We start from the raw sequence: 11,246 nt of genomic DNA, 5'->3' as shown, positions 1-11,246 counted from the left end.
TTATTTAAATTATAGAATCACCAGTTACAAACACAGTTGGGATTGGCATTTATATGCAGCTACTCCCAATGTAGACTGTGTTTTCAACTGGTAATATCTCTGGAAATAATACAAGAAAAACTGCAAAATTAGAGTCTGATGAAACAGGAGAGTCCTTTCTAGGCTTTATACTATCTGAAATATATTTGTCTGCCATTTGGTCGGGAGCAATTTTTCTCTAACATGGATTAATTGGTGCGAGGCTCACACTGGTTTTTCCATACCTCTGGATCAGTGCAGCAGGATTATAAAACTTGATGTGACTTTTTGGTGTTTTTTTTTATTTTTAAAAACTTATGCACTATGTGACTAGGAATATGTAATGACACCAACTAAACAAAAACTGCAGAACTGAACTTTACCAACAGCAATCACATATCCTTGGCTCTAAGGCTGGATTGTTCCTTTTGTATTTTTGGAAGAGCCAGGAGTGGATTGAGCAAAAGGTAGAAGTATAAGAGCTTCCTATATATTTTCCATTCCTCTTGTAGCCATTCTTGGCTTTGGCTCAAACAAATGCAACAAAATCTGCAATAAAAAAAAGCAGCTTTTTTTTCGTGGAGCCTTAGCCTAAAAGAGTTTCCTGGTACTCCGTTATCTTCGAGCATCATAGTAGGACTGAATTATTCAAAACCTGGACTGGCAAATAAATAAGAAATATGAGCTAGCGCCGTGACTGATTAACATACACATAGCACACTCTATAACCAGCAAAGAAACTGTCAGAAACCAGGGGTTCTAAAAGAGAGCTAATAAATCCATCAGTAAGGTCAGGGGTCACGTGGCTTCACTGATGGTTACAGAGGTTAGGCAGTTGTCCAGAAACTTCCCCAACAACAAACTAATAGGCAAGATGATGAAACAACAGGAGAACTTCTGCTATTCTTAACACATCCTTAACACATCTGCTATTCTTGTACATCCTTAACTTAGGCTGAATTTATTTAAGTACTTTCCCATGAAACCAATCCATATAAAAGTGCAACAGGCTGAAAAAAGCTGTGATACGTTGCTGCAGCATTTTTTTTTTTTTTACCGCAACGCTTTTTTGCTGCGGGACACCACACTTAGCCTTAAGGGGGTTATATGGTTTCTGAGATTGATTACCTAATGTTAAGTCATCAATCTTGGGAACCGATGAACTCAAGCTTCCCATTGACAACTAGACAAATCCCTAAGTGAACGTTCTACAGTAATATTAGTAGCCATGTGTACTGTATTTTAGAAATAACATCTAATTACTTCTCCAGTACTGCTTAAAAAAAACAAAACAACCCCCCTTATAATTCACATAAATCTCATATCACTTCATGCTACCTGGTAATAAGAACACAATGTTCTATGAAAAGACATAGTGGATCTACTTTTTATTTTGATTTTTCTGTAAAACACAATATATATATATATATATATATTAAAGAACTAATTTTATTTTAGGATAAAATTATACATTTCTGTAGTAAATATACTTTAAAAACAATACAATTCAACAAGTGAAACCTTAAAAATAACAAAAACAGCAACAACCGTATCTGTGACTGCTACAAAAGAGAACATAAAAAGAAATATAAAATGTTACTTTTTCCAAAAAGTGATTTTGCCCTTATCATAAGCTAAAGACTGCAGCAACATAAAACTTGTAAAGGTGAAAAATAATTGCTACATTGTGTGAAGTCGGTGCATTCCGTGTGTGAGCAATACATGTTATTTCCTTTAAGTTTGTTGCCAAGGAGGCAATACATCACACAGTTCATTTACATATAATATTAGACAAATTCTTTCTTTAGCCAGGAATGACATTGTGAAATGAGTGACATAAGAATTAAACAGTAGGATACTAGCATAGTCCAATACAGATTTTAAAAAATACAGTAACAAAGTGTCGGTCAGTTTGGCAATATTGTATGTCCGTTCTTTTAATGACCATTTCTTTTACCAGCTAAAGTCTGGTCATATAGTTCAGGCAGTCACAATACAAAACACAAACAACATAACTGGAACGGAAATCCATGGATACCATGTACAGCTTCTGTGTGTCACAAACATGTAGCTAGAGAAACTGAACATAATTTTGTGGAATTAGCCCTCGTCTGCCGTTCAGCGTTCCTTCCAACCAGCCAGGTTCTCTTGAGTTATGTACTACAAAAAATAATAAATAAAGTTGTCACCACATCTTACTATGGGCTCGTTCACATCTGCGCCCGGTTTCCGTTCTGCAGGTTTCCGTTTCCTGCACAAAACGGGCAGGAGACAGAAACCTGTTGGCATGTTTCAATCCCATTCATTTGAATGGGCTTGAAAAGTCTCCGGCCGTGAGCGCTGGTGAGCGTTTTGAGCTACCTGCGGTGAAATTTTTTTTTTAAAACCGGACACAGAGTCGGACATGCAGTACTCTGTGTCCGTTTTAAAAAAAACAGTTTCGCCGCACATAGCTCAAAACGCTCACCAGTGCTCACGGCCGAACAGGTTTCCGTCTTCTACATGCAGAAGACGAAAACCTGAAAACGGAGTCCAGACGCTGGTGTGAACCCAGCGTACTATTGTAACAAAACATTGGACAGGTTTAATATAATCTAGGTACTGTATGTAAAATCAGGAATTTCGAACATTGTATTAACTGTGTTGGGCTTTTATGTAGACATCTGTGGCAGGCAACTGTGGGGGAATAATAAGGTGCCATGCACATAATATTAAAGAGGTTGTTCAACAGCAGGAAGCACCTACAGGAAATGTAAAATAACCCAACCATCAGGCCTTATTCACACTTCAGTGTTTTGGTGAGTGATTTGCCTCAGTGTTTGCGAGCCAAAACTAGGAGTGGAGACTACAGGGAGGTAAGGTATAATGGAAAGATTCACAACGGTTTTGTGGTTTCAACCTACATCTTGCTTTGACACCCAAGCACACTAATGTAAAGCACTGATGTGTGAATAAGGCCTTATTCCCCAGTTAACTCCAGCTCTGCTAACAGTTCTGGTGCTCCCCATGGCCCCAAGCACAGGACAAAGTGTGCTGTCTGAGTGAGCGTCTGATGCTCCAATATGTTCATTATGTGTGCATGAGGCCTTAGTTTACTTTTTCTGCTGCAATGACACGCTATCCATACATGTGATCACTGCAGGGAAACACAAGCTTCACCGCTCACATGAGTGTGCAAAGATATGCCATGTAAATACACTCACATGGACATAATTGTTGGTACCCTTTTGTTAAAAAAAAAGAAATGCTCACAAAGGTCAATGAAATAACTTGAATCTGACAAAAGTATTAATAAATGTAATTGTTGTACTTCAAAAATCTAATCTCTGGCAACCCCATGAATCCTATAACATAGTTATAACGTTGTCTTTTACCTATATTGCTGAAAAAAATTAACAAAAATCATGTTCTGTAGACTAGTAAAACATAGCGGTTATTGAACACATTAAGCACATAGTTTACCAACATTGAAAGCGGCTAATGATAAAGGTCTACTAAGAACAATGATACATAATAATAACCATAAAACACTATTTACAATTCAACAGAAAATAATGTTTCTCTGGGTAATTAAATCACTTCTCATTTACCTTCGTTTCCATGTAAAGCACTTTAAGTGCAGTACAATTTTTAACAGCATGTAGGATATATGTCTTTAAAATGAAGCAGAAAGGAACATTCCTTTTAATTAATTACAAGGTACAGAGCACTTATTAGCATTGACTCTCAAAACAGAGCTATAATTGAACAACCCATGGAACCCTCTAAAACACTAATGGATTGCAATATATGCATTATCTACACATTAAACTACAAAGACTTCTGAAAAAAAGAGAAAAAAGTAGGAATTCTAGTAATGGTAATCTACGATGAGCTATGTTAGTACAAAGTGAAAGCTCAAAGCGGATTTAGGGTGAGGGTTGTAGCAGTTACTATGGGGAAATTCAGATAAGGAGTCTCAAGAGCAGCATGATTCTTGTAATAGACATCTCTCTACTCCACTCATCTCTATTAATGCACATTTTGTTTTTCTGCGCAGAAGACATTCTGGGCCGGAGCACAAAAATGTTGGTGGTGTCCAGCTCAGACATAAAGTTACTATCCAGACACAAGTAACGTGTGTTCCCAGCCTGTTTGGTCACAGGCAATAAGTCATATAGAGGGATCAAGGACAGAACCCATCAACATCATAAGCCTTAATGGAGCTGGCTTCAGGTATGTGCTATTTAGACAGAATGTGTGCCGAAAGGTATTATCTGATCTCTAACAGGGATTCTAAGGATAGGCCATCAATATTAGATCTGTGGAGTCTGAAGTACAATACCAGGTACAGCCTCTATTAAAAGCATGGAGCTATGACTGGCCAACAATATAATACTTTGCCTCCCTAAAAGACCTGATCAATGAGAGTCTGGGAACTGAACCCCTTCCCCCTTAACCCTGCCGCATACAATTCTATTTGTCTATAATATGTCATTGTGTTGAACCCAATGGAAAATTTTTCAGCTCACTGGATAAAAGAATTTTCATTTCTAACTTGAGTTACTCTTCAATTGGGTCATTTGCCTTTACGTTCAATACACACGGCCCATCTGTGGTCTGAGGAGAACTTACCATTTTCAAAAATTTCCCCTACTTGAAATGATAGCTCTGAGCTGTGTTCAGCTTCACATGGATAGACCGCTTTTGCCTTCCTTCCCAAGATGCTACAACAAAAGCATTGATATGAATTAGGTGGAAATACACATATGGATTACAATACAAAAAGAGCTAAATCTCTGGCTCAAAGACAACCTCCTGAAATTTGGACAATTCAGAATAAAGAAAACGTGAAATAACTGGAAATCTCTACAAAAGAGAAGTATTGAATTGCTGAATTTGCTTATTTAGACTATGACATTTCGTACGGTTCCCATGCTCTGGCAGTCCAGCCATCATTGGCCTGACGAAGACACTAGACCAGTGTCGAAACGCGTTGCCTTTTTTACAGTCATTGGAAGCAAATAAAATCAAAATTTTATTCAAGCCTATTCCGCAAATTCATTATTTCCCAGTAGTGCTCTGAATTTTCCTAGTTTTTATTTTATTGCCATTGCGTTTTCCACCACATTGCCAGGTTGGCGTCTGGGTAAGAGCTGCAACTGTTGAACATTGGGTTCCCACTGAGGACCCCACTACGGGCGCCGGGTACTCTTTTCTGCAAGGTTACATTTTGTACGGGGTATTCCCATCTTGGACAAATATGGCAGATACGGGAATACTTCTGAATACTACATTGGGAGTTATAAGAAACTGCTAGTAACACTGTTTCCATAACTGTTGGACTTACTAATGCAGTTTCTGTAACTCCTATTTAACTCTATAAGAGCCATGGAAACAACCAACATTTGCAAAGCAGGAAAAGAAATGAATGGAGATGTTCTGTTCATTTAACAATATATGGGACATTCAGTCTCACCTTAAATGAGACTGTAAAGAAATGCAAAGATCATGCTTTGCTACAGACTATGACCATGCAAATATTCATATAGTAAGCAGCATTACAAGTCCCAATATACCTCTCTGAAGGCAGATCCGGAGGCACAGCAGTGGATACTTCAGTGTCTGCAGATGGTTCAAGCATCTCTGGAGAGGTAGGTTCACATGATACTGCTGAAGGTTCACTATTTATCCAAGATACCAATGGACAGTGAGTTAGGGATGTCCTGAATAGAAAAAAAAAAAAAAAAAAAAAAAAAAAAAAAGACTTATTTTTATGGTTTGGAATTACACAACCAGCTATCTATATGGAATCTGTACTAGAAAGATCACAAACTGTGAAGCTGAGCTCCTCGGCAGGCTTTTCTCCACAGAGCGTTACCATGGTATTTAAAGTGCAGGCTCAAAGTTTAAAACTTCCAAAACACACATTACAGCAATTTACTGCACATAGATTAGGAAGTGATTTGGGCTTAAATACCTGGCAATGTGGTCTGACCCCAGCTTGACATTTAGTCTGCATATTGATTTCCTGACATCTCAGTTATACACCAAACCAAGATCACTTTATAGAAATAACTTTTGCTTCAGCAAGGAATTGCACTGTTCAGCATTAACCAATGCAGGCCAAGACTACATATATACTAGATATCTATCTGCAATACATTATATGATGTAACAAGGGAAGACTTCTTGCTCCTGATTTGTTCCTCTACCACAAAGGAGTTGTCCAGTTTCAGATCACTATTGAGAGACAAATGTTATTGTTTGTATAACGAAAGGTTATACAATTTTCCAGTATACTATTAGTATCAATGTCTCACTGTTTTGTAGATCTCTGCTTGTTGTGACAGTAACAAGTTGTGCACCTTGTGCAACTCCAACAACTCCTCTGATGATATTATTAGCACAAAACCTGTGCGCCGGAAGTATAAATGGTAGGGCTTCAATGGACTGTGCTATAGGGTTGACTTTCATGGGCTGGTTTCGGCCTAGGTTTACACCTGCGTTTAGGTTTTCGTTCTTTGGGTCCACTTGGGGACCTGAAAAATGGAAACCCCATAGACTATCCTGCTTGCAAGACTTTTTTCTGCATTTTTCAAGCAGAATGAGGCACTGAATCCCCAAAGTAGTTACGGGGTGGTCCACACCTCCAGAAAAATCTTAATGCTTCAGCAGAAGACAACATTTTTGACTATTGTGCTTTTCAAAGCAGTAAATAACTGGGGGATGGGAAAACTAGAAGAAGGACTAGATCCCCCAAGTCTGGTCAGAGAGTTTTGTATCTAGATCCTCCAAGTCTGGTCAGAGATCTTTGTATCTACAGTCATGGCCAAGAGTTTTGAGAATGATACAAATATTAATTTTTACAAAGTCTACAGCTTCAGTTTTTCTAATGGCAATTTGCATATACTCCAGAATGTTATAAAGAGTAATCAGCTTAACAGCAATTACTTGCAAAGTCAATATTTGCCTAGAAAATGAACTTTATCCCCCAAAACACATTTCAACATCATTGCAGCCCTGCCTTAAAAGGACCAGCTAACATCGTTTCAGTGATTGCTCCATTAACACAGGTGTGGGTGTTGATGAGGACAGGGCTGGAGATCAATCTGTCATGATTAAGTAAGAATGACACCACTGGACACTTTAAAAGGAGACTGGTGCTTGGCATCATTGTTTCTCTTCTGTTAACCATGGTTATCTCTAAAGAAACACGTGCAGTCATCATTGCACTGCACAAAAATGGCCTAACAGGGAAGAGTATTGCAGCTAGAAAGATTGCACCTCAGTCAACAATCTATCGCATCATCAAGAACTTCAAGGAGAGAGTTTCCATTGTTGGCAAAAAGGCTCCAGGGCACTCAAGATAGACCAGCAAGCGCTGTTTTACCAATCAAATATTGATGGCCTATCGTAAGTATGGGTCATCAATATCATAATCCCAGAAAATCCCTGTAAAACCATCATGTCGCTCACATACGTCACTGGGTTCTTTCAAATGTATCACCAAAAAGTTCTACAGCGGTTTAAGAAATGTGGCTAAAAAATGCATAAATACACTGACATGCATTTCTCAAACACTGAATTTTGTAGCACTACATTGTAGAAATGAAGTTGTAGCACCCATTGGATAAATTATACCGCATTAAACATGGTGGTACATAAACAGTTGGTTGTTTTGTGTGGGTCTGAGAAGCATGAAGCCTCATGAAACGGACATTGCCTTCTTTACACTAGTAGTAAAACAGTAGTTTGTTTAGGTCGTATTTGTTTAATATAATGCGCCAATTTTTTTTCCCGTTGAGTGACAATTTAATATATTGCATGTACGCTGCACCAGTGGAATACAGTGTGGGTCCCATTATTATCAGCAGCCCTGACCGATTCTTCAGAAAGCGACTAACAGTATTCCATAGCCAAGATTCTCTGTCAGTGATTGACAGGAAGGAATTGAATGTTACACAATGAAAAATGTGCAGACAAATACTTTTGTAGTAACTTTTAATTACATTGCACAGGACATCCCGCCTGAAGTTACCTCAGTCCTCTGTAGCCATGTAATTGTTTCATAATAACTTATTGAGCCCTCTGATATCAATTGCTGAAAAGCAGCAAATAACTAGTACATGAAGGGATGAGACGAGCCAGAAAGAAACATTTCAGGAAGGGATTAGATGGGTTGTAAAGCATTGCATTACAAGTAATAACCCTTCCTCCACTTTTAGGAAGAGATAGGTAACCAATTACTGTAAAAAGATTTAAGTGGATATCTGGATTGTAACCAAGGCAACAGCAAGAAAGAGTAGTTCAATGTTGAGAGCTTCAGAGAGTGTTACAGACTTCTATGTAAAAACAGCAGCCGCAATCTCCTGATACAGATCAACGGACACCTTTACCAGGAGCCCAACTATCGTCTTCATTAATTTTCTCCGATAATCATCAAGGTGGCCCCATCTGTAGCAGTGATGCTGGGAAATATTTGTATAGTCCCTCTCTTTGCTGTGTAATTGGCAGATATACAGTGATATATTATGTAATGCCTTTCCATGTGCTTCTCATCATTTGGCTGACAAAGTTCTTAAAGGTTTCTAGTAAAACCATTTTTTCCCATTTAGACTTTTGCAGAAGTGTCTCAAATAAAATTATTTTTAAGAAATTACCAACCAGTTTTGTCATGGTTAGGGTATGTTCACACAGAGATTTTTTGGAGCGGTTCCTAACGCGAAATCTGCCTCAAAAAAATGACTCCCATTAAATTCAATGGGAGCCACTCGCTTCTTTTTTCCGCTAGCTAGTAGCGGGAAAAAAAGAAGCAAGCTGCCCTATCTTGCCATGAATTCCGGGGCTGACTCAGCCACGGCGCGAGGCTCCATCCCGATTAGGCCCATTCCTCGGGCCTAATCCAGAGTGGAATTCTGCGACTGGACGCCGATGCACTGCCCCGGCATCCCTTCATGGCTAGCCGCGTGGAAGTGTTCACACACGGAATGCAAATTCTGCTGTGTGAACATACCTTTACATACATTGCATCTCCCACTCATGCTTGAGCAACCTTGCTGGAAAAAGTAGTAGACATAAGTTGCCCTGGTCAAGTACTAGGGTTAATGCTAGTAGGTTCACTATATTCAGCAAATTTTACTATAACAAAGTAATAAGAAAGTTATTTCTATATTCATCTGTATTTTGTTTTCCCAGTGAAATAGTTATAACTGTGGAAAGACAGAATTTTGCATGTAAAGTATGTTAAATATCCCGTAATGAAGTTAACTTCTATCAAGGCGAAAATGTTTCAGGGAGGAGTCTGCTAGGTCCTATACCAATGAAAGTACTGTTTAGGAGACATTAATAGGAGCAGAAACACAATATAATGTAATCTACCGGGTAGCTATATATTTTTGTGACCACTAAACGTTCAAGTAATGGAGATCATCAAATCTGCCAAATCAGTGCTCCTCTTCAGTCACCAACAACACCACTCCTCCTTTAGCCATAATTGACTCAAGCATGACAGCCTATAAGCAAATCTGGGAACGGAGTTTACCACACCTTATCTCTACATCCACAAAACGATGATCTCTGCATGGCTTCTTAAAGGGATCCTCCACTAGTTAAACAAATCACAGAGGAGACTGGAGAAGGTGAAACAAAAAAACTAAAAAAAAAAAAAAAAAAAAAAATCACCTCTCCTTTCCCTAGCTCTCTGGTGTCCAGCACCACTGTCTGTTTGGCAGCGAAGGCACAGTATGCACCCAATCACAGGCCTAAATGGTGGCTGGAAAGGACCTGGTAGCGTCATTCACATACATCACTGGGTTCTTTTCTGTGGCCACTAAGGCCACTGATTGATCTCAGGGCACAATCACAGTGTTAACCAATTGGCCAATCATATAGTTAACCAATTGGTCTACTTTAGAGACCCTCCACTACACTCCTAAATCTGATTACAACAGATTAGTGATATTCTAAATCATAAATTATTAATAATACTAAAAATACATATGAGCAAATATTATATATGAACAAAAACTTCTGGTTACTGACCCCTGGGTTTCCATCCCTTATAATATGAAGCCATCACTGAATACCAAAAAGTGTCATTAAGTCCCCTACCTCTAGACGTCCCCGAATAGGTCAGTCTAGACCCCACTGTCCTCTGGTAATGACACCTGTAGCAAGAATGATCCTACCTTTATCAGACATAGCTAAAGACAACAATGGTATATTCCTAACAGATAGAGAGGTAACAAGCAGTGACACTTATTTAGGTAAATTAGGCCTCCCTAACCTGGAGAATCTATTTTAAGTATGAATTCAAATAGATCAAGTTACGTTTTAGGATACCACTAATTTTATGTACACTAAAACCCTTGACAAGCTGCATAATTTTTTTTAAAAAACTGGTTATTGTGCTTCACAGGTCTGCAGGGTCGGATCTGGGACCAATTTTGGGTGGAATGTGAACAAAAAAGTTACAGACTCCGCCTTCAAAACAAAACTATTATTATTTTTATTATATTATACCATTTGTAATATGTCTAATTAATTAGATGTATAATAATAGTTGCTCCTCCTTTAGTGGCCCTTGTGTGTTATTAAACCTGCATGGAATTAATAGTTACATTGTACAAATCTCAACGGTGCCCTAAAATGTTAAAAGCAAAATTCATTTGATGTATTTATGGTGTATAGCTATAGTATAGCATAAGAAATAGTTAAAGGGAATAGCACAGAGGTCTTGAAAAGTTTTACAGCAAAATACATACGTCAAACACACAGAACTACTGTATCTCAAATATCTGTTTGAAGTTGCTAATGCCTAAGCAGGAGACCGCAGAAAGGAAACACTTTGGTTATTGTGGATATTAGCTGACTGACAGCAGACATAACATTAAGACTAATGGGGATCCATTCACTTCTCTGATATACCACAGTAATTATCCTCTGCAGTTTTGTTCCACTTAGAGCACCGCTTTCCTTATTTCAAAAACCTGCAGTTTAACTTTGAAATGAAAAGATCTACTGTAATAAAAAAATCCATTTCTTTACTTGCAGCAAAAGTTTTGAAAACCAAGTACAAAGACAGCCGGCACCTCACTTCAGAGGATTATGCTCTCCAGTGCAATCACAGAGCTCCATTATCTTGTTCATGCAGCGAGCTGGAAGGTTAACGTCGTGTTTTCTATTTATCTGTGTATTTAAGTCCCTCAGTTAGGCCAAGTTACTGAAAGTGTGTGGGTTGCGAGGGT

General features: G+C 38.4%; 1 protein-coding gene across 2 annotated transcripts in view; it reads right to left on the bottom strand.

Moving 5' to 3' along the window:
• Positions 1–1,751: 1,751 nt before the first annotated feature.
• ARHGAP10 (Rho GTPase activating protein 10) overlaps positions 1,752–11,246 on the bottom strand; it is a 168,459-nt gene continuing 158,964 nt past the window's right edge. For both annotated transcript variants that reach the window (XM_075288192.1, XM_075288199.1), the window contains 3 exons: positions 5,577–5,723; positions 4,633–4,724; positions 1,752–2,178 (listed from right to left, as the gene is read on the bottom strand). In XM_075288192.1, coding sequence (XP_075144293.1) covers positions 2,090–2,178; positions 4,633–4,724; positions 5,577–5,723 — 328 coding nt within the window. In that variant the 3' untranslated portion in view covers positions 1,752–2,089. The remainder of the gene's footprint in view (positions 2,179–4,632; positions 4,725–5,576; positions 5,724–11,246) is intronic.

The sequence above is a fragment of the Leptodactylus fuscus genome, chromosome 1, assembly GCF_031893055.1.
Source record: "Leptodactylus fuscus isolate aLepFus1 chromosome 1, aLepFus1.hap2, whole genome shotgun sequence".
Taxonomy (NCBI): domain Eukaryota; kingdom Metazoa; phylum Chordata; class Amphibia; order Anura; family Leptodactylidae; genus Leptodactylus; species Leptodactylus fuscus.
Note: the sequence above shows the minus strand (reverse complement) of the source record. Positions and strands in the feature narration are given on the sequence as shown.